At 36.1% G+C, this 24,518-nt stretch overlaps 2 protein-coding genes across 2 annotated transcripts in view; one reads left to right on the top strand and one right to left on the bottom strand.

Moving 5' to 3' along the window:
- The window catches only part of LOC141521436 (pro-interleukin-16-like), a 161,464-nt gene extending 159,582 nt beyond the window's left edge, over window positions 1-1,882 (top strand). The window contains 1 exon segment of the mRNA XM_074233996.1: window positions 1,330-1,882. Within this exon segment, the coding sequence (XP_074090097.1) occupies window positions 1,330-1,535 (206 nt within the window). The 3' untranslated portion in view covers window positions 1,536-1,882.
- Window positions 1,883-2,810: 928 nt separating this feature from the next.
- LOC141521438 (stAR-related lipid transfer protein 5-like) lies at window positions 2,811-24,259 on the bottom strand. The gene is made up of 6 exons (XM_074233997.1): window positions 24,113-24,259; window positions 23,375-23,424; window positions 22,647-22,779; window positions 16,696-16,813; window positions 11,158-11,251; window positions 2,811-6,557 (listed from the first exon to the last, which is right to left on the bottom strand). Exons 1-6 carry the CDS (start codon window positions 24,209-24,211, stop codon window positions 6,410-6,412), a joined length of 642 nt encoding a protein of 213 aa, XP_074090098.1. The 5' UTR covers window positions 24,212-24,259; the 3' UTR covers window positions 2,811-6,409.
- Window positions 24,260-24,518: the final 259 nt, after the last annotated feature.

The raw sequence follows: 24,518 nt of genomic DNA, 5'->3' as shown, positions 1-24,518 counted from the left end.
GGTCAGTCTCTAAGATTGATCTAACTAGGTTAATTCCACACAAATAAATTCCCATGGTCTACAGGCCTATGTAGATTGATCTAAGGAACTCTGATTGGTATTTAAAGTTCTTAATAATTTGATCATGTTATTTCCCCCAATAGAATGTGAGCTCCAGGAAAACAGATGCCATGATTTGTCTTTCTTTGTATCTCTGGCACTTAGCACATTGTTGTATGTATAGGAAGCACTGATTTTAAGGGACAGTGATAGCATATTGGATTTGGAAGGGGACTTGGAGGTCATCTTATTTCATTATTCATTGGACAGATGAGGAAATTGAGGCAGAGATGGAGGTGACTTGTTCAAGGTCCCTCCTATATCTTATAAATGGAAGAACTGGAAATAGAATTTAGTTCTCCTGACTTTTGATCCAATCTTCTTTCCACCTCAGTTTATGGTATCCAAGAGTGTGGATCTGGGAGACAGATGTGAAAATAGTTGTATGAATACAATCACCTTTTGTGACTTTGTATGAAGCCCCCCCCCAATGTCTCTTTGTCCCAGGCACCTAAAATATGTTAAATAGCTTCTGTAGGTTATTATTAGATGCTATTATTAAAGAGTGAAAGGGTACATTGTTCTCTTTACACTGTTGTGGATTTTAATCCACTTCAGGGTATCTAGTTCCCTTGAAACCATTGGGAGTCTTGGAGTGCATGTCTCCTAAACATACCCTCTAGTGAGAAGACTGTCTTAATCAAGGGGTATTCAAGCTTCAGAAGTGTGGAAATTTCCATTTTTTTAGTCAGTCAGTCAATAAATATCATTGTCTACTACAAGCTAGGTGGCACAGTGGAGATAGAGTTCTGGGCTTGAAGTCAGGAAATCTCATCTTCCCAAGTTCAAATCTGCCCTCAGACACTTCCAATCTGCATCGCTGTATTTGCCTTAATTTCTTCATCTGTAAAATGAATTGGAGAAGGAAACAGCAAACCACTACAGTATGCCTGCCAAAAAACTCCAAATAGGGTCACAATTGAAACAAATATACAATGTGCTAAGCCCTGGGAAGATAAAGAAAGGTAAAAGATAGCCTCTGCTCTCAACAAGCTCTCAGACTTTTGGCAAATACCAGGAAATGTGTGGTCTAATTTCTGGATAATCCCAAGCATCTTTGGGTTGTCTTAGCATGCATTTAGTTAAATGGGAAAATTTCTAGGTCTGCTGTCTGATTTCTTTAGACATTTCCTGGAATCTTTAAGGCATGTATTTTTTTTTGGCTGCTCTTCTCTCCAAGTAAAATATCAGAATAATCTCTTCCCATCAAATCTTCTTCTCTATTCTCAGGGGTAGCTTCAGAAAAAAGTGATGCAATTCAGCCAGGAGATGAAATATTGCAGCTCAACACCACCACAATGCAAGGGCTTACTCGTTTTGAAGCCTGGAATGTAATCAAGTCTTTACCTGATGGACCCATCACAGCTGTCATCAGGAGAAAAGGATTCCATCCCTTTCTGGCTAAGTCTTCTGAACAATCCCTGGGGAAGGATTGATTGATGCAGTACAGAGCAACAAATATCTCCCTCCCTCAAATTCTCTCTCAGGACCTCTTCTCCCAGTAATGCAGATACTGGGAAAGTCCAAATGTTTAGCTCTGGCAATTGGAAATATCATCAACTTTCTAGGAAATCATCCAACAGCAAGTTATCAAGGAAATGAAGATCCATAACTGCCTCCAGAATCTCAATATTCTGCAAGAGCTAATCATACAAACTGTATAGACTTTGTAAAAAGAATACACATATATAGAGACCATATAGAGATCTTATTGGTGATACAATGGTATAATAAAGATGGGTGAATTTAATTCTTTTCAAAAGCCATTTCCTGTTTTTTTTAAATTGTTTTAATTGGGCTAGGAAGAGAAATGGGAAGCTTGGGGTTGGGAGGGGGAAGTACGTAATTTTGGAAGACAGCACTGATAATAATGGGTAGGGGATTTCCTAAGCAAATCAGGGGATTTTTATGCCATGAGAATATGTGAAAAGAGGAAATGGAGATTGCTGGATGGCAAGATTTGTTTATAGTTGGACCTGACCCAGATGATTTAAGACTTTGTTTCTAAAAAGAATCATTGGGAGAAAGAAGGAACTAATGTGTGTACATAACTGTATTTATATATATATATATATAAAATGTATGTGTGTGTGTGTGTGTGTGTGTGTATAAATGTGTGTTAAAATATCCAGTATTTCTTTTTTTTTTTTTTGCCAGGCAGTGGGGGTTAAGTGGCTTGCCCAAGGCCACACGGCTAGGTAATTATTATGTGTCTGAGGCCGGATTTGAACTCAGGTACTCCTGACTCCAGGGCCAGTGCTCTATCCACTGTGCCACCAAGCTGCCCCTCCAGTATTTTACACCTTCATCCAGTGATTTCAAAGTACTTTATATCAGTTCTTATACAATTAACTTTGTTTCCCCTGAAGGGGTGAGTTCTTTTCACAATATTGACAGTTAGCTTGGTTATTTAGGCGACAGTGAATAGGTTGCCAAACTCATAATCATGAAGGTTCGAGTTCAAATCTTGCTTCAGATACTAACTAGCTATGTGATCCTAAGCAAGTCACTTTACCTCTGACTGCCAGTTTCTTCATCTGTAAAATAGGATTAATAATACAATCTTACCCACAGGGTTGTAGAAAAGATTAAATAAGATAACACATATAAAGTGATATATATATATATATATATATATATATATATATATATATATATATATGTATATATATATGCCATTTGCCACTACACTACACCACCACTAGTACCACTACACCTATATTACACTATCACTATTACTAACACTATTACCAAACCACTGCCACCATTACTACTATTACTATTACTATTACTATTACTATTACTATTACTATTACTATTACTACTGTGCTGATGAGATAGGGAAGGGGAAAAGGTATGAAATAGTATAAAAGTAATTAACAGCACATCCAATTCTCTTCCTTATTAGCTAAGTGACTTAGGAAGTGTTAATCTGAGTCCTAATTTTCTTAATGATGAATAAACCCTTACGCTATACATTGTCCAGGACTGTCGAAGCTATTAAATGTGATAACCCAACAGCCTGAAAAAACTTGCAGATAAGGGGCAACTAGGTGGTGTAATAGATAGAACACTGAGGTCCTGGAGTCAGGACCTACATTCAAATATGTCATCAGATATTTAATACACACTTTGTTGTATGACCTTGAGCAAATTGCTTAACCATATTGTCTGGCCAAAAAACTCCCCAACAACTTGAAGATGGATTTGATTTCTGAACAGTCATGGAGAATAGAAGTACTTAAGGATAAAAGAAAGGCAAATGTCACTAAAGAAAGAAAATGAAGCATGCAGATATGCCAGTGAATTTGACTTCAATCCAACAGAATTCCTGAATATATTTTTAAAGGATCACAAGGATACAACACAGCTTAACCAAGAAGTGGTCATGCCAGACAAGCTTTCTTTCCTTTTTTGACAAGGCTATTAAATGTGGTTTACTAGAAACAGGGTTACTAAATAATTTCTGAGTCTGCCACATAGTAGCCCATTGATGAATTTGATAAATCGATATAAACAGAGAGTTCTTGTCATCATTTTTGTTCATAATTTGATCCTGTTTCTTCTGTTCTCCTTGTGGATAGAATAAAGAAATGTAGTTAAGTAATGGAACTATTAGATGAGTTTCAAGCAGGGAACTAAAAATGTAATGATTTCTCATTTGATGTCAGCTTGGAGAGAAGTCTCCAATGGAGTATCTCAAGAATTTGTGCTTCAGTGATTTCCCCATGATTAATTACAGTGATATTGAAAGAAAAAATACAGAGTCATGATGAATAAAAGCAGAATTTAATGGTGCAAATATTAGCTTCCACAGTTACCCATATCCTTCACTCTTGAAATGCTTGGATTAAGCAATTATCACTGTCAAGTGAAGATATAGAGAAAGGTGGATGATCATTTATCATTCAGTTCATTAGAACAAAAGTGAAAGACTTGAGCTATATTTATATTACAGACCCATATTAATAAATAAGACCAAATTTCTTCAGTTCATATGCTTTCTCCAACCTGTCTCCCTCAGCAAGGCTAAAAATGATAATCATCTACTTCCATTTTGATTAGAACAACTAGTTTGGAATCACACCAATTATTTTAAACCCTCCTCTCCTTACTTCCATGGGAATGCCATAATTCACAGAGCTGGCATTAAAACCAGCAAGATCTGGGTTCAAGTTCTGCATGTGACATATACTGACATTAATCCTGAACAAATCACTTAACTTCTTAATGTTTTAGGCAACTCTCAAGACTATGCATTGCCAAGACATGATGGATCTTCATTGGTAAAGGATTTCATTTAGAAGCTCCCCATATCAAAGAAATTACAAGTCCAATTTTTATTTCCTTTAACCTAAATTTTATATATCTCTCAGTTGAAAGGTTCCTCTGAGGTCTTATCTAGTCCACTCCAGATCTGAACAAAAATTCTCCCCTAAAATATCCCAAGTGTGTATCCAGCTTTTGTTTGAAGATTCCCAGTGAAACACAGTGCTTTCAAAGGCATCGCATGCCATCTTTGGTTAGCTATAATTGTTAAATGTTTTGCCTTTTTTTGCAACTTGTATTCACTGAGACAACTTCTGTTTTCTGATACAAGCTGAATGAGCCTAACCCTCCTCCATTCACCACATCTGGAAATGCCTGAAGGTGGCTACCATATGCTATCACCCTTAAATCTCTCTTCTCCATTTTTAAGCATTATCCTCATATGAAATGACTATTTAGTCATAGTGCCTATAACAGGATTTAATTTTATGAATAACATAACACTTTTGTCATCAACTTTCAAGTTCATATGAGACCATATTTTAACAGAAACATCTTATAAATATAGCCTAGATCACACAATTCTTTGGGTTGCATGATTAGGCCAAAGGTTAGATTAAAATAATAATAAAGTAGGATGAATCAATTAAACATATATGACTTTTTACACAAGTTGGTAATGGACAAAAAAAACAAGTGAGTTGATAAAAGTGAAAAAAAAATCTGATATGGGATAGACTGTTTCCAAAGTTGCTGAAAGGCAAAATTCAACACATAGTAAAAGCAAAATTGCAGCTTCTCAGAAATACAAAGTTTTGCATCTGAAGGCAATGAATTCCCTATCCCTAAGGTAGTTCAATAAGAAAATGATTGACTATTAGTTGCCAAGAGAATTCATGCTCCGGGGAGGGTTGTAATATATTTGAGGTCTGTTTCAGCTTTAAGATCTTACAATAATGTTGGCAAACTGAAAATTTGGACAAAAAAGAAAAAAGACAAGATGACATACTCATACTATCTTATGTGGAGAGAGCCTCAAGATTGTAAAGTAATTTACAAATAGATTCTCATTGAATCTTGAAATTAAAATGTTTATTATTCCTATTTTTACAAATGAGAAAATGAATTCTCAGTGAGGTAGAGAAGCTGTGACTTCAGAAATGCTAGATTTAGATCTGTTTCAAAGATTTCATGGAAGCCTCTTAAGATTCAATAAAGACAAATCTAGGGTAATTACAAATGGGAGGAACAACCAATTACTAAAATACAAGGAGGAAAGGGCAAACAACATAAGGATTTCATACAAAAATGCTCTATCCTTGGTTCCCTCTTGATGCCCCTGCATACCAAAGCATGGTATGTCTTATATTGCAGTCTCTTATATTCTCAAATAATTGTTTCAGTCAAAATTCCTATTTCCTCAGTGCATAGGAAAATAATCTGATTAAAGTAATTACCAGTGAAATGTAAAATTATGCTAGACTCAACCCTTAGGAACATTCCCTTAGAGCTGAAAGAGATCTTAAAGATGATCTAGTCCATTCCTCTTATTTTAAAGATGAGGAAACCAAGGTCCAGAAGGGTTAAGTGATGCAAAAATATCACACAGATATTAAGTGGCAAAAACAAGGTTTGAAATTGTGCCTTCTAATTCAAAATCCAAAACTACTTCCATAAGACCGTATAGGAATCATCTATAACTAAATGCCAATAATGCCAAAGACAAGATATCTTATTCATTAAAAGACTTTACAAAAATCTGGTTCCTTTCCTTTACTATTCTTGGTGAAAGTGATGGAGAAGGTAGAGGAGGAAAGGAAATATGTCAAATAGCTGGTGTTTGGGAAAGAAGAATCCCTTTTGGGTATTTTCATATTCTTCCTGTCTTTAGTTTTTGCAAGGCAGTAGAGTTAAAGTGACTTGCCCAAGGCCACACAGCTAGGTAATTATTAAGTATCTGAGGCCAGATTTGAACTCAGGTACTCCTGACTCCAGGGTCGGTGCTCTATCTACTGCACCACCTAGCCACCCCTGAAGAATGTCATTCTTGAAGTTTGTTCACTGCTTTTTGAAGATTATTGTAAAATTCAGCCATACTGTGAGGGAAAAAGGAGTTCACCACATTCTGAGGAAGGTAGCCACTGAGGTCAGTCTGAAAGAAACTGACAATACGGGCCTTGTCAGGTTCCCTGAAAAATCAATAAATAAGTTATGTCATTATTCTATAGATGTATATGCAAGAGCAATACAGGGTGTGGTAAAGAATTACAGAATCTTACTTTGGAAGTGAGCTAAAGAGATCAACTAGTCCAAACATACAACTTTTTTAATACTTCACTATATCACAAGGCACCCCATTTTATTTTTGACTAGCTCAAATTCTTAGGAAATCCTTCCAAATTATAAGGTGAGATTTTTATTTTTTGCTCCCTGGTCCATATTCTACCCTCTGGAGCAACAGAAAGTAAAACTAATACCTTTACCCTTTGAAAACAATTTAAAGAAATACTAAAAGAAATCTGTAAGGTTGACCTCCTTGTTTTCCTTGTAACCCTCTTTTTTTCTCCTGCTGAATTAATTAATCAAACACAACTTGACTGTTTATAGGATCAGCAGGAATCACAAATCAAATTATATTCTTCAGTTCAGGAAGTGGACTGAAGGTTACATATTTCAGAAACCAGGGACTTTTTAAAACAGCAATTACTTATATGCTTTCTCTTATGAAAATTTACAATTAAGGGTTTTGAAAAAGCAAAAAACATTCCACTTATGAAACTGTCAGTTTTGCTCAAAGGATTCAAATAAGAAGATAGGAAACAGTTCAGAGGAATAATCCTAAAGCCTAATGCAGACATGACTAGTCTTGTAATTTTCAACAAAACTTTTTCTTGGAGATATATTGTTGATCTTACACCTGTGTCTATGCCAGGGGTCACTGTGTAAGCATGTTGGAATGGGAACACTTAAATGAAAGCCTCCCGTTATTGCCTTTACTATCTTGTACCTCACCATATGAACATCTGCTCTCTTAGATGATAAAGATAAATACCAATCCTCAGGGCAGAAGGGGATCTCTACTTGGTGACCAAAAATAGAGCTTTGATTTGATTTGTGAATTAGCAAACTGGAATAAAATACTATATTCCTGTATTCTCAACTATAAAAACCTTTCCACTAAGAACATATTGCCTGCTTACCTCTCTGGCTCTTATATGCTTTACCTTGAAGGTCTAGCCCAGAAACCTCCTTTTTGATTTTTATTTATTTTTTTCTATTACATGTAAGGATAGTTTTCAACATTTATTTTCTGTGAGATTTTGAGTTCCAAATTTTTCCCTTCCCTCCCTTCCCTCCTTTCTTAATCTCTCTACATGGTGCTCTGTCCCTTATCTTGCATTTATTTTAATGTATCCCAAGTAAAATGAAGACTCCTTGATGGAGGGATTGGTTTTTGTTTATGTCTATATATCTAATGTTTGCTGAATATAATTGAAGAAGAGTATAATATTCAACCTATTTTAGGTTTATAAATCTAAATAATTCAAATTAAAAACCAGTCAACTTTAAAAAAGACAATTGTATATACTCAATATTTACTGACTTTTTTTTTTAGGTTTTTGCAAGGCAAATGGGGTTAAGTGGCTTGCCCAAGGCCACACAGCTAGGTCATATTTACTGACTTTTCTAAGACCTTTCTTATTAAAAAACATAATTGAGTAGGAAACTCAATTGAGAATCATATTCATTACTTCATTCCTTCTCAAAATAATATCTTTTCACTGTGGAAATCATAAAGTTTTAGTGTTGACAAAGCCTTTGAGAACATTTTCACTTGTTGAAGAGACAGGAGAGCTGAGAGATTAGATTATTTGACAATGATGAGAAATAAGAATAGAGGATAGCAGGACTTCTAATACAATGCATACTTTCTCTCCAACTAAATCATAAGACTCTGAGGGCAGGGATCATAGAACCTTAGTCCCTGGTCTACAGACCTACACACCTACACACAGTAGGTGATAAATGTTTGATGATAATAGGGATAGACACCTCAAATAGTCTTGGATATGTACTGTAAGCAAGGGACCAGATAGACTGCTAGTTTACATTGTGAATAAATGTAGAGCAAGATGCCAGGTTTGACATCTTCTTAAAAAAACTTCTTTAAGGCAACTAGTTGAAATATCAATATTTACAAAGTCACAATAAAGGATTTATTTCATTACAGGATTTTTGGTTGTGTCAAAGAATGCCCTAAATGAGTGTTTTAGTGAATAGATCAAGTTCATGGTTCTTCTTTGGATATTAATTGTTCCTGTACTTTGTAGATTCTAGCTCATAAGAAAGAATGTTATCAATTGTTTCACAATGAGGGGAGGAGAAGAAGAAACAAGTCAAAATTCAGAGTTTTAGCAGAAATTCCTCTGGCCTTTCTAGGACTCAATTTTACCATTGGCAAAATGAAAATTATCCCTGTAGTAGATCTTGAAGCTAGGAGACCTAGCCTAAATCCTGATTTCACTTCTGTGAGAGTCTGGAGAAGTCATTTCACATCTTGGGTTTAAATTACTGGAATGACATATCATTTTCTTCTTCAGTTCATTTTACAGATGAGAAAGCTAAGGCAAAAAGGGTTAACTTGCCCAGGGTCACACAGCTAGCAAGTATCCAAGGGTGTGTTTGAACTCATGAAGTTGATTCTTCCTGACTCCGGGGCCAGACCTCTATTTGCTGTGCCCATGCATTTTAGGTATCAGAGCTACAAATGATCTCAGAGGTCACTGAGATGAAACAACCTGTGAAGAGATCCTATACTTTGTTAGCAACAGAGCTAAGATTAGAACCTAGTTCTCCCTTCCCATCTAGGATTCTTTTCACCACACTATGTGTTGTGGCAGCTATGATATCTTTAAAGTTAAAAACTGTCTAGCTGTATATTTTTAAACTTACTTTTAAATGGTGCTTACAAAAAGATATTTGTGCTGTAGGTGCTATTGTTTCCTTATATACAAATACAAACACAGCATGGGTAGAGTGGAAATGACACTTAATGGAGAGTCAGAAGATGTGGATCTAAACCAGACATTTTCTTTTTAACTTCTCAAGGCCTCAATTTTTATACCTTAAAATGGTATGGTAGGATGAGATAAACTCTAGGGTCCTTCCAAATTTAAATACTATAAGCAAAAATCCTTTACCAAAACCAGAGACTTCAGGAGAAAAGGCCCTTGGTTTTGGAGTCACAACTCAGTTCTATTGCAAGGTCATGTGACTTTGGGCAAATCAATCTCAGATTGTTCCTTTTAATGTCCCTTTCAATTCAAAATCTATGTTCCTATAAATTCTTTCCATCTCTTCTTCCTTAAGTGAACAAGTACTGCAAAGTTTAGTCATCCAACACCTTTGGATGATATATGGCAAGTCACTGGGGCAGGACCCAGGTTGAACAGTAAGGGAATTAGAACAGCAAATAGTAGTAGTATGAACTATATGAACCATGCTGACTCATCTTGTGACAGTTCTGGAACTAGTTTAGTTCCCTTTCTATTCAATTATGGAGCTATTCTAATTTCTGTCTTTTGAGAAAACTTTATTCAATTGTGGGAATTGCTAGAAAATTTTATTGTGTTGTTTGAACTTAGTACTTACTTCATGGTTCAGAACCTGGACCTTAACTAAGGACCTAGGTTATGCTGATCAGAAACCTAGTCAGATTCCAAGACTGATGCATGGAGTTCTCTTGCAATTATATATCTCAAGTAATCCATACAGTGCATCTAGAAACTGACTCCTTTCTTGTCAATCAATTATTGTTTCCACATTCCTTCCATTGAATACAGTCACTTAAGGGGAAGTGGAATGCTTCTTTTTTTTTCTGATTTCATGTTACTGAACCTGTTTCTTCTCCCCCTTTCCAACTTGGAAAGTCTCTTATCTTTCCTCCTTATAAAAATCAGATTATCTAAATTTGTAGCATGGTTAATTGTTTTCTTTTAATTAACTAGTCTTATCTGAGTAATTGTTTTGAACACATAAAAATCTGTCCCATATAATTGGTATGCATTGCTTTACAATTCAATATATTCAGAAGTTCAAACCTCAATGATTTCATCTTTTACAGACTACAACAGGCAACCTGAAATTAACTGATAAAGGTTTAGTTAAGGAAAGGTGTCCTACATTCAGGACATGTATGTAAATTTCTATAATGATAGGAATTTAATCTAATAACTGAGAATTAGTATTAGCTAATTAGCTAACTTAATATTAACTTTACCATTGATTGGATGTTTCCTTAACTTCTTTTTGCTTTAGTTCCTAAAAAATTATAGGTGGTATAAATACACAAGAGTGACAAGTTATCAATTTGTTTTCAGTTTACAGATTATTACTTATGCTATTGAAATTACAGGTCCTGTCCAAAATTGTCAACATTATAGGACTGCTGCAAAGAAAGCATTTTATAAACCTTAAACACATTATATAAATGATAGATGTTTGTTCATCTGTTTTGAATGACACAACCCAAATTTCTAAAGTAGATCCTGGCTTCATATTTTAAAAAACCTCTTCATTTTGCCCATTTTAATATACAACCACTATTCCAACTTGACTATATGCATATGTGTATGTTCTCTTGTATACTCCCTCTCCAATACATACATATTAAAACAAATGTATGCATATTTATATGTGTATTTATACACACATATATCTATATGTATACAAATCTATATTTGGTGGAGCTAGTTTAGACATAAAAGACAAAGCAATTTTTTTCCTTACCCTGGAACAGGTTCACAAAAGCAACCACAGGGATGATTAAAGCCTCTCACGTAACCTGCCTGTGGAGGACAAGATGGATAGTCCACATAGGTAGCTAGAGAAAACAAAGTATAGAGGAGCAGTTACTGACTTTAACTTGGCATGTAAGATATTCGGAAGACTTACTGTATGGGAAATCATAGGGAGGAGGTCAAGGGAAGCAAGGAGCTATAGGGCTGCCCAGGACTAATCTGCATCATTGTCAACTGCATGGCTTGGACAGGTAATTTCAGGATGCAGGGATAGAAAAAGAACAAAGAATGAGAATATCAAGGACTCTTCTCAGTTATCATATTAAATTCCTATTAATTTAGAAATTTACATATTTGTTCTGAAGCATAGATTCTGAGAACAGGAAGAACTCTTAGAGATCATCTGCATAGAGGAGACAATAGAACTAAGAGAGACATTGAAGATCCCCCAATCCAACTCCTTCATTTTAGTGGAAGAAACTTGGGCCTAGAGATTGGAAAGTGATTTGCTGGGGCTTCTGACTCTTTATTGTCACCCAGAATAGTTCAACCTCCCTAACAAGAGTTCTGAAATGCCTTTATTTGACAATATTCTCCTATCATTCCATCTCCCCTTATATTTTACTCCTCTTAACTTTTTTCTGTCTTCACCATGACCTTTAATTTTCTCAACTTCTAGTTTTGTTGTTGTTTTTTTTTTTTGCAAGGCAAATGGGGTTAAGTGCCTTGCCCAAGGCCACACAGCTAGGCAATTATTAAGTGTCTGAGATTGGATTTGAACCCAGGTACTACTGACTCCAAGGTGGGTGTTTAATCCACAACACTACCTAGCTGCCCCTAATTCCCTCAATTTCTTAATTCTTTCCCAGGTCATTACCTCCACTAATCTTGTTACACTTTCTTCCCTTCCCAATCTTGATATCCTAGTGACCAATTTAGCCCTATACTATGCTCCCTACCAGCTAGTCAGCTGGCAATTATTAAGGGCTAGGGGATTCCAAGAAAGGCAACAACAAAACAAAAATAGTCCTTTCTCCCAACTTCACAACCTAGTACCATCACATTTCCTTGCCATATAATTTTAGGAATTGAATTTACTTCTCTGTGAACATGTAAGTTTTGCTTCCGTAGGATATAATATATTTGAGGGCAGGGAGTATCTTGTATAATTGGAATGGTAGTTCATAGCATTGTTGTTGTTGTTCAGTTTGTAAGTCACATCTGACTTTTCAAGACCGCATATGAGGTTTTCTTGGCAATTTTCTTCTCCTTTTCCAATGGCTTATGGCAAACAGAGGTTAGATGACTTGCACAAGGCCCTATAGCTAGTTAGTGTCTAAGACCAAATTTGAGCTCAGTTCTTCTTGATTGCAGACATAGCACTCTATTCATTGAGTCATCTAGTTTCCTAGGGAAGAGGAAGCATTTAATTACTGTTCATTGATTAATAATCCTTTCCTGGAAGTTTTCTCCAATTCTCCTTTATTCTTGTTATTTTCCTCTATTAATTAATTATTGCCCGTTTATCATATATATATATAATATATATATATATATATAGATCACTTTATATATACTAGTTTGCATGTTGTCTTTTCCATTATATTCTAAGTTTCCTGAGGCAAGGGACTGTCTTTTGCCACTTTTTGTTTACCTGTAGCTTAGCACAATGCCAGGTAATAGTAGGTGCCTAATAAATGTTTATTCATTGATTAATGTAACTAAAGTTGCTTTGATGGTTTCTGATTGTTGCTAGGACAAGTTTTAGCATTGAAAGGTTTTCATCATCTGGCCCTAACCTATCTTTACAGATGAATTTCCTACTATTCATCTTCACCTGCCAGGCTTCAGTACACCTGATGTTTCACATACACAGCACTTTGCTTCCTGTGTCAATGCTTTTTTCTATGTCTAGGATGTTTTCCCTCTTTCCCTTCATTCCTTGAAATCCCTGGCTTTTGAAGGAGCTCCTAAAAAGACTAGTTTGCTGATTCCCTCAGTTGTCTGTACTTTCTACTCCATCTTCTTCCATGCCCTAGGTTTCTTTGCATCTTTTTTACATCTTGTTTTACATCTTGTTTAAGCTGCATTTACTCAGAACAATGTAAGTTCTTTAAGGCTAGGAAGTACCAGCATAGTAGGTGTTTGTGAAATTGAATTGATTGAGAGATCTCATTTACCAGGGTGTTCTGGGCTTAATACTGTTAGCACAGTGTCCTCTGCAAACACATAATGGTTTGAGAGATCTTAGCATTTTTGGGGAAGCCATCTTTTCTTTGAATTTTCCCTTGGAAGGTCCTCCATGGAACAGTCTCTGTTATATCTCCCAGTTTAATTATTCTTTCAAAACTAATAACCAAAAGTTCCAACAAAGTGAATTCCTTCATTAGAATCATAATAGTGTGGATATTCTTGTAGCAAATTCTCCAAAGTACCATTTTATGCCATTGAATCAAATACTTGCCTGTCTTTTAAACAAAATAGGGTTTTTTCTTTTTTGTCTTTTACAAATTACACCATAAGCACTGCAATACAAGATGAACAAATGTCCCATGAAATGATATTTCTTTTATCTTTGGATCCTTGATAAAAGCAACTCATATCAGAGATGAGAAAAACCTCTGAGTTCACTTTGTCCAATGTATTTCTGAATAAAAACCCTTCTCAGCAACAATACCAGTAAATGTTTGTCTAGTCTTTGCTTCAAGATTACCTGTGATAGGGAACTCTCTACTAGGGTGGAAATGAGGAGAAAGAACTTGGGGGGGGGATGGGCTTTCCAAGGAGAGTCTTCCATTTAGCTACAATTTCCTCTTCTTTTCTGGATCATTGGATTATAGATTTAAAGCTGGAAAAGATCTCAGAGATCATTTAGACCTAACCCCCTCTATAAAGGTGAGGAAACTGAAACTTAGGAGGTTTAGAGACTTAACTAAGATCACACAGGTATTAAGTATCAGAGGTTGGCTTTCAATCCATGGACTCTGACTAAAAGTCCATAATCTTTCTGCTTTAACATCATTTATAGTGAGATTCTTAATATTCACATATTTCAGTTCTCCCAATAAGATGATCCCTGAAGCATTAAAGATTTGGAAAATAACCAACTAATTTAATGTTTAGACATCATCTTAAAATTGTGATTCTTAGCACTTCCCCATTCACTTTCTATTCTTTTACTTTGCTGCCTTCACTGTAGAATTGAAAGCAGGACTGAGAGTCATTTTATATCCTTATTTGTTTCAATGGTCAAAGAACTTTTCAGTTAGTGACCAGTCTATACATAATGAATCTCTTCATGGACTTAAGAAAACTCTATTTTTTGTTCAATGATTGATATCATTGTTTTTTATTGTCAGCTACAATTTCCAGTGTATTATTCTTCCTTCTCCTAGAGAGAGATCTCTTTTTTCTAAATTTAGGTCTAGAGAGGAGATTTTCTCAAAGAGAAGAATAGCTTATACTGAAGAATAAAAAAAAAAAAGAAAAAAGTTGAGCAAAACTAGGCAACATATTAAAAATTCTGGAAATATATACAGCATTCCATACTCAAGTTTTCATTTTTGCAAAGAAGCAGAGGGTGCGGAGCTGTTTTTCTAGAAGACTTTTCTAGCATAATGGAAGCTGCAAGAGCTTATATTCTTCTAGCATAACCTTCAACAATTCACATCATTTTTTTTAGGTTTTTGCAAGGCAGATGGGGTTAAATGGCTTGCCCAAGGCCACACAGCTAGGTAATTACTAAGTGTCTAAGGCCAGATTTGAACTCAGGTACTCCTGACTCCAGGGTTGGTGCTCTATCCACTGTACCACTTAGCCATCCCAAATCACATCACTTTCAAAGGATGAAAACTTTCCAGAATAGGAATTTGTGGAGGACTAGAGAAGAACACAAATAAAATATTATAAATTAGAATTTAAAGATGTGATAGACTCATAGAAATGAGACTTTAGCAATGACATCTGGAGGTAAGAGTAGCATCTAGACCATGAGGTCTAAAGTCAGAAAGACCTGAATTGAAATTTGGTCTCAGACACTTATTAACTGTGTGACACAAAGGATAGTAAATTAATCTCTATCTGCCTCAATTTCTTCAAGTATAAAATGAAGATAAGGATGCCTATATTACAGGGTTACTGTGAGGAACAAATTATATAATATTTGCAAACTATTTAGAACACAATAGGTGCCTTTTCCTTTCCTGGTAAGGAAATTGAGGGCAGAAGAGGTAAAGTAACTTGCTCCAAATCACATAAGTAGTAAACAATAAAACCAGGATTTGATCCTAGATCCTCAGAATTCAGATCCATCACTATCTAAAGTAAATCACTTTCAATATAAGAGCTATATTAGATGATAGAAAAATAATTTCCACCTTGGGCCTTCAGGTTAAGCACCTGATGCCAGGGGAAAAAAACAAAGCCCCATGGTTTCCTTTTGGACTTTATGAGCTATCTTCAAAAATGGTTAGAAGGGTAGAATAAGGGTCCTTTTAACTCTGAGATACTGCATCTCTGCACAGCTGATAGGCTTTCTTATTTCTCTGGCATGAACTGCCCATTTCCATCTATGATGTTTAATGTGTTTATGGGGTTTTTGCTCTGGGTGTATTGGATGGGGGTAGAAATAGGGGTGGAGGATAATGCAGAAGCAAAATGGTACAAAGCAGAAGATATAATCAACAAGGAAGTTTAATAGGAAAAACAGGAGGTCCTTTCAGGGTTTATGCCACAACATTTTTTTCTATGAATTATTACAGATTTATGCTACTCATTATTAGTTATTTTTGTCTTAGCCTCTAATAAATTTCAGGGTTAGAATTATCCAAACTGGTTTTTGACTTTAAAAAATATCAGTTTTACCTGGTTTCTAAACTTAGAGTCCTTAAGGCCAAGGACTAAAAGAAAAAGTAAAATCCCAAATCAAAAATTCTGTGCTCAGTTTCTCTCACAGGAGTCCTCCCTTCCCCTATTTTCATTTAGGAGAAAGGTCTCCACAAAAGGACCTAAGCCAAAATATGAACTAGGAAAACCACACACAACTTATTCTTTCTATTAACTTAAAAGAACAATCTGGAAGAGAGAGTGAGAACAGTGTATTTGCACAACACCCCCTCACTTTAATCCAAACTACCTGCACTTCATGACATCACTCCCTTGATTTCATTGTCTTCTTTGCAATAAAAGGACAATTTACTTAAAAGAACAATAAGGGATGTCACTTGCTTAGAGAGGAGTGGGATAGGATAGAAAGAAGGATGTAAATGAAGAACAGATAAGACTGAAAAACAGTGGGTGTAGAGGAGATAGGAAATCTTTCCCCTTTACCCCACCCTCCATAAAAATGACTATGTGCAGTGGTGAAGGCCCAGGAAAAGCAAGCAATTTGGCAAGTGACTTACTTTTTCAAGAATCATTGTATTTGATAGTCAACACACACAGAAACATACACACACACACACACACACACACACACACACACACACACATAGTTGAAATAAAAAGAAAACATAAGGCCATAGCTCACCATTAGAAACTACAGTTCCATCATCATATTTCTTGACTAGTACCAGATCTACGAAATCTCTAGGAGAAATAAGTTTCATGGCAGCTGATGGTGAGATTGTTCTGGTTACAAAAAGATCCTGTCAAATTTAAGAAAAAAATATCTGTATAGGACCTTTTCAAAAAGAAAATAGTCAATACTTTTCCTTCAACACAATCAGATACTAACCTAGGGTTATAAATCTAGAGCTGAAAGAAAACTTGGAGGTCATCTAGATAAGAAATATGAAACATGAAGTCCAAACCAGATTAAAATGCAATTGGGAGATAGCTAACAAAATAAATAAAATTACAATAAAACAGGTTAAAAATTACATTTAAAAATTAAATCAACAGGAATCTTTTATGTGTGGTTCTATCTGAGTTTCATTCCACTGATCTAGACCAACTCCTTCATTTTACAGATGTAAAAACCCAGGCCTGGAGAAACTGAAATTAAGTGACTAACCTAATGTTGCATAGGCAATAAGTTGCAGTTATAAGATTCTAACTCAGGTGCTACAATTCCAAATTCCTTGCACTTTCTACTTTATCATGAAAAAGAGAAACATGGGATTGGTGCTGTGTTTTAAAAATAATAGTAATGTAACAAAAAATGATTAAGACATTTTTAAAAAAGGAATTGCAAAGGAAGAAATAGCAGGGAGTAGCACCACTGTTGCTAGTGGGAAGTCTGGAGGATAACCTAAAGAACCTTTTCCTTAGGTATCAGAAGAAGCAATGGCTGCTGTGAGCCAGACCTCATGCCTTCTATAAATGATTGAGATGTTACAGTTTCTGGGAAAAGGTTATTCCTTGGTGCCTTTCTTTTTCCTGAGTTCTATTTGTTTTCTTCAAACTGTAAAAAAATAACTTTTCTTTGGGGGGTAGGAAGGGGAGGAAAGATGAAGAGAGGAAGTAAGTAATAATTAAGGTAAGGCTAAGAAGAGGAAAAATGTGAACCAAGCAGGAGAAATGAAGAGAGCCTATAAATGTCAGTAAATTTTCATGTCTACAGAGAAAACATGCCTTGGAAGCATCAGACACTGGGAGAGGAAACTCACACTTGCATAGCTTTACTTTTCACAAATTATTACCTATTGGGAATCACAGAAAACCAGAACCTTAGAAGTCATCTTGTTCAACTTTTTATGGAATGAGAATCTCCTGCACAGAAAGCCTGTCAGGAAGTTTTTTTCTTATGTGTAAATAAATGAAAAACTAATTAGTAGAACTGAAAACACTAAGAAATAATATTTTTTTCCTAAAATCCTTTCAGACTCATTGAAAAAACCCATTGGAAAGGTGGGTGGTGTGTTGAAGGAAAAAAAAAACACTTTTCTTAGAGAAACAGATAAAATAACTGGTTGAGATAAGATCCTGACCTTCACTAACCCTGAAACAAATGAAACTAGGATTAATTCAAAGAGGAACTCATTTGCTTAGTCTCCTATTCAGTTAAATTCTCCATGATCTCTCCCCATGTCAGGATCCCGGTAGATTCTTGGGGGTGGGAGGAGAGGAGAGTGGTCCAAGAGAAATATAACAAAATGTTAACTTAAGACTACCTTTTCCTTATTCAAGATGCCTAGAAATGTTACATTAATTGTTTTGAGACAGATTTTTGTCTCAGAGCTTGGGGGGTCTATGCCATTTTGGACATCTATCCTTTCAAACTATATATATGGTTTGGATCTAGACTGATAAAGGTTAAATTACATAAAATTGATTCTGGTAGTCTGGTGCCTAAATACAGAGAACAGCAGTAATATATTTTTTTAATTTGATGATTAATTTTAGTCAAAATCATTGGTTATCAGACAAAAATCAGAAAGGTACAATTATCATTACATTAGTTTTTACAGTTAAAAAACTACAGGATGAGAGGGTCAAATGAGGCAAAAAAAATCACAGTCCAGTAAATGATCTATCATCTTTCTATGACACTGTTTTAACTTTCTATTAGAAATCTGAAACTTCTATTGTTACTTCCCCGGTTTCAGATGGGTCTAGCTCTTCTATTGTTATGCAAGTTGGGATAATTTCACTTTCAAAAAGGCAACTTTTAAAAGAATCATACCCTTAATTCTATTTCAGTGAAACCCAACATACCTAGACAGGTGGTCTAATGAATCAAGCACTGAACCTGGAGTTAGGAAGAACTGAGTTCAACTATAGGTTCAGACAGTTATTAGCTCCATGACCTGGGCAAGTCATTTAACCTTCTGCCACCATTTCTCATCCATAAAATGAGGATAATGTTGGTATCTATTCCCCCCACTCCCCCACCCCAGGTTGGGGTGGGGACGAAATGAGATAATATTTGCAAAGCACTCTGCAAACCTGAAAGCACTATAAAGGCTCGCTATTTTTTTTTAACCTATTTGACATTCCAGATTTTCTTAGGTTTTGGAATAAATGAATTGACATCTTTTATAGCTATGGTGAGACTTTTTGGCTTAAATTACATGCTGTTTTCTATTGAGGCAAAAATTAAAGAATAAAAAAGCATTGGATTAGAACTCAGGAGAAATGGAGTTCCAACTTTTTCACAGAATGGTTATGTGACTTTAGACAAGATATATCACCTCTTTTAATCTTAATTTTCTTATCTATAAAAGGACAAGGCAGGACTAAATTATCACAGACTAGGATAGATGGAAATGATGGTATAGGAGTTTAGTAAACCAGTCAAATAAATGGGGCACTAGATTTGGAGTCAGGAAGCCTTGAGTTTGAACCTTGGCTCTATCACTCATTAGCTGTGACCTTGGCAGGTCACTTTTCTCTGGATCTCATTTCCCAGAGGCTTCTAAAATTCCTTCTAGCTCCATAACTATGATTTTATGAATTTGAAAGTCATTGAGTCACAAGATCACAGAATCAAAGGTTGAGAGCAAGAAGAGACCTGAAAGGTTATTGAGTCCAATTCCCTTATTTTAGAAATTAGGAAACTGAGTGAGACCCAGAGAGATAAAAGGAAGGTCACACAAATAGTTTGCATCAGAGCTAGGATCCAAATTCAGTTCTCTGACTCCAAATCTGGTGCCCTCTCATTTCAAGATGAAATGCCCTTTTATCTTAAATTCAGAACTTGAATCCAGAGTTCCTGAATCCTAGGACAGTACTGATTTCTAAGGTTTCTTTCAGCTCTAAAATTCTGTGAATTTATCATAAAAAATGCTCAAAGAATTAATCATTCTAAATAGTAGTAATGATTTCATACAAGAAAATAGTGATTTAGGATCATAGGATCTTTACAAAAATGTTTAATTTTCTGATTAAAAATCAACTGTCCCCTATCCCCTTGTCAATAAGACTATAACAACATATGAAAATAAGATACATAAAATCAAATCAAACTTATTCACTATGGCCCAGAAGATACAGTAAAGGACTAGGAGACAGGAAGATGAATTCAATTCCTTTCTCTGAGATTTGTTAGCTCTATGGTCTTGGACAAAGTCACTAGTCTCAGTTTCCTCATCTATAAAATGGGCATAATAAGAGCACTGACCACATAGGATTGTTATGAGGACCAAATGAGCTAGTTAATATATAAAGCATTTAGCAAAATATAACTATATACATACTCCTTGTTGTTGTTATTATTATATTTGTATAAATAAGCTGCTTCACTTGAGTCAGTTATTTCTCATAATATTTATGGAAAGAAAGGCATCCTGGCTTTACATACAATTGATTTACATAGAAAGAAAACCAAAGGAACACATGAGTAGTAGAAACTCAATTCAGGGAAATTATGTTGCCTTACACAGTACTGAAAGACACAGCAGTTAAAGTGGCATGGGGCAAGTAGGTGATTCAGTGGATAGAGGTTAGGACTAGGGTCAGTAAGAATACTTTTCTTGAGTTCAAATCTCGCCTCAGACAATTACATGCTGTGTGACCTTGGGCAATTCACTTAACCCTTTTTGCCTAAGTTCCTCATCTATAAAAATGAGCCAGAGAAGGAAATGGCAAACTATTCTTTGTCCAAGAAAATTACATATGGAATCATCAAGAGTCAGACATGCCTGAAATGATTAAACAAATACACCAAAAAGGTGTCATGAGAGCAAGATGCAATATGAATATTATCTATAAAATAGTCCATTGAATGAATGGAATTCTGAATCCCAGAATCAGGGTACTATTATTTTTTTGTTTAACTTTGATTGATATACTTTGTTTTTATATTTACATTCACAAACATTTCCAGATATGACTTGCTGTTCATGAGAAGTCTCTGGAAACAAAGTAAAAACAATTAAATAAAACTAACAATCCTTGATATGAAAAAGAATGCAATTTTCTACAAATAACAGTCCCTTAAACTATTTTTTAAAAAATTGGTTTTTATTAAGAAAAATCTATGTTCTCTCTCTTCCATCTACCCTAAAATCCATTAAAAAGAGAAAGGAAAGAAAAATCCCCCTTAAAATAGATATATGTATAGTCAAACAATTCTCTTATGGGTTATATATATATATATATATATATATATATATATATATGCGCATAAATAAATAAATAAATCTCATTCTGTACCCTAAATCTATCGCTTCTCTGGCAGGAGGTAGATAGTAAATTTCATCAATCCTCTAGATTTTAAATATTCCTGATATATAAATTTTGCTGAAAAGAAATTATGAAATACAAATATGGGAGTCAAGAGAAAAATAAACGATTCAATAAAAGAACAAAGGAATTCTACAGAACTAACTATATTAGTAGACACAGGGCCTAAGTGAGGAGGTGGGAACAAAGCCAGCAGCCACACTGTTCCAGGTAAAGTTGGTGTTCTTCTAGGAATGCATATTAGTTACTTAGTTACCTAACACTGCTGCCCTATCTTGTTAGGGGTTGGGGGTGGGGAGTGGAAAGTATTACTAAAATACAGCACTTAGTCTAAGTAAAGCATTAATGTTCCCAGAATGATTTCCCCACCTCTTTCGTCAGCATGACGCTTTTCACCTAGGAAGACCCAGAAGCTTGGGTAAACCAAATAATATCTAATGTGAGAGCTGGAAGGGCTTCAGATATCATCTAACTTAACCCACTCATTGCACACATGAGAAAAATGGATAGAATGGAACTAGAATAGGGATCCTTAGCTGGGGTCTATGGATAGATTTGAGAATACTGATGAACAAGAAAAAAAAGCAAATTTTTATTTTTTTACTTATCTCTAAATGATATATGGCTTTCCTCCAATTATTTGAAAGCAGTATTCTGTAAAGGGATCTAAATGCCAAAGGGTTCTTTGAAATTAAAAAAAAAGTTTAAGAACTCTTAGATGATCTTTGGGGTACCTTCCGGGTCTAAATACTTTATGGTTTCCTGAGCTCATCCTGTGGTTTGTTGCACTTTACAAAGTATTAGAAAGACATAGTTCTTGTGCTCAAAGACTGACAAGTAGGAGAATATTAGAATTAGAAGGAAAACAACCACTTCATTTTCTAGCTAATAAAACTGAGACAGAGAGAAATAAGTGACTTGACCAGGATCATGCCACTAATACATAGCAGAGAAAGACTCAAAAAGTCTCTGACTCCTAATTCAATGTATTTCTCACTATTTGTTGTTTCTTTCTGATATTGCTTAAAATATGGTATAATCAATATGTAAAGAGGCGATAATTATTTTTCATTATTATGTGGTCTGACTTATGATTTCATTCCTGTAAAGAAATCCTGGTATGAAAAATTCCCTTCAATGATGCAGATCAGCAACTTGTCTGTAACTTAAGAGTCTTAGAAAGATGCCTGAGAATCTAAAAGTTTAAGTGACTTGCCCAAGGTAATATAGATATTATATGTCAAAAACAGGAATTGAAACCAGGTCTTCCTGACTACAAAGCTGGTTCTCTATCACTGTGTCACAATGTTTATCATTAATTAATATTACATTGTAACATTTGAGATAGCTTACATCTTTGATCACTTCAAGAACTTGAAATTCTTTTACATTATCATCCCATTTTGCCCGTAGTCCATTATCTGCTGGTGCTAAGAATTTCCACACCTCTTCAGGGTTGCCATATATTATTCCTTCTCCTTTGTACCTGTGGAGGAAGGAAAGAAAATTGTCAAGCAGGTATTATATCTCATGTCTAGAGAAATTATTATTTCTTTTCATAACTTCAGAGTGAGCAGAAAAACCACTATCATTATTTTTACAATTCCTGTTCTAGGTTCATCAATAAAGACTTCCTTTTTTAAGGCATCAGAGTTAAGTGACTTGCCCAAGGCCACACAGCTAAGTAAACATTAAGTATCTAAGGTGGAATTTGAACACGGGTCCTCCTGACTCCAGGGCCAGTGCTCTATCCATTGTACCATCAAGCTGCCTCCATAAATGCTTCTTAATAAAATCCTTCTTGAATTAATGAATCACTGCATAATAACTCTTGAGAGGAAAACAAATTTTTTTCAGTTTACCTCCTCTTATGCCTGTCTATAATAGATCTGTCTCCACACTCCAATTCGATTTGATGAAATTGAGTTTCAAAATTAAGAGATATTATTTTCCAGAAAAATAATCCTGATGGACTGACCCCAAGGGGCCCTTACACCACACTATGACAATTAGTAAGTATACAGAATTTTTGCAAGAAAGATTCAGTATCTTACATAGTTTAAAGAAACACATTGACTTACAGATTTCCAGAAAATTCTGTAGAAGGCCTCCAAGAAATCGTAACTCCTTTCTGTTGACAAAATTATTGGGGAAGAGAAAGGCAAGTGAACACTCAGGTGTTTTATTGCCCCCTCCCCCCACCAAAAAAGCCTTTTACACAATCTGTAGCCTCTAGTCAAATTAAGATTTTTCAAGGAAGTGAAGCAGTTTACTTAATATTCAAGCAGGGCTCCTGTTTTCTGGAAGAGTCCTAACCTACCTATCTTTATGTCTTTCCTGTCTAGCTCATTGGAGGTGACTCATTAACATTTGTTGAATGGAAATTTCGGTTTATGGTTTCTGAAAATCAAATCGTCTTTTATGTGGGAGTTCAGCATTTTCAGCTAAGTTCATCCAGAGCAGTTGTGTGTGTGTGTTGTGTGTGTTGGGGGGGGGGGGTGAGGCTTGTCCGGGCCAAGGAGGCAGGCATCACGGAGTAGATGGGGCAGAAAGTCTGAACTGAGTTGGGGAAGATCCTTTGTTTTGGGTGGAGGGAGCTAAGCCTAGAACTAATACTGAGCCTGGGAGATGAGTGCATAGGCCCAGAAACGAGGCGGGGGAATGAGCTGGTGAGAAAGGGGCTCAGAATACGACGTGGACTTAGGGAGAACACACTGTGCCAGCCTGGTGCAAGCGGAGGAACAAGCGAAGAGTCCAAAGGGTCGGCGGGGCCGCCCCTAGTCCGACTACTCAGTCTCCCCGGGGGCCCCATCACTCACGCCGCTGCGACACGTCTTCCATCCACTCTCGTCCTTCCTGTACTGGAGCATTTTCTCCGACACTAAGCCGGACGTCTCTGCCGCCTGAGCAGGGTCCATGGCGAGAAGGGAAGGGAGCCCAGCGCCGCCGCGGCAGGTAGAGGCACTTGGCGCTGACAGTCCTCACCACGTGGGGAGGAGTCGGGCTCAGATCCCGCCCCCGCCCCAAGGATTGGTCCGAAAATCCCCATTCGCGGGGTCCGTCCTCCCATTCCCCGGTTGGCCCTGCAAGGCAAGGCCTCCTGGGGTCTATCCAATGAAGTCGGGTTCGCGGCCTCAGCTTTTGGTGGAGTCCAGCTCCGCCTAGCTTCAGGAAGAAGGCGCCCGGGGCTGCGTTGTTGGTGAACATCTGGGGACGCCCGTGGCG

This window comes from Macrotis lagotis, chromosome 4 (genome assembly GCF_037893015.1).
Source record: "Macrotis lagotis isolate mMagLag1 chromosome 4, bilby.v1.9.chrom.fasta, whole genome shotgun sequence".
Lineage (NCBI taxonomy): Eukaryota > Metazoa > Chordata > Mammalia > Peramelemorphia > Peramelidae > Macrotis > Macrotis lagotis.
This window is presented reverse-complemented; position numbering and strand designations above follow the sequence as displayed.

What these genes read in the sequence shown, in the direction of transcription:
- LOC141521438 (XM_074233997.1), bottom strand. Translation starts at nt 24,211, where the DNA reads ATGGACCCTGCTCAGGCGGCAGAGACGTCCGGCTTAGTGTCGGAGAAA. An exon ending in GGAAGACGTGTCGCAGCGGC is followed by an intron (nt 23,425 to 24,112) that starts GTGAGTGATGGG and finishes TTTTGTCAACAG; the next exon opens with AAAGGAGTTACGATTTCTTG. An exon ending in TTTTGTGAACCTGTTCCAGG is followed by an intron (nt 6,558 to 11,157) that starts GTAAGGAAAAAA and finishes TTGATTTTTCAG; the next exon opens with GGAACCTGACAAGGCCCGTA.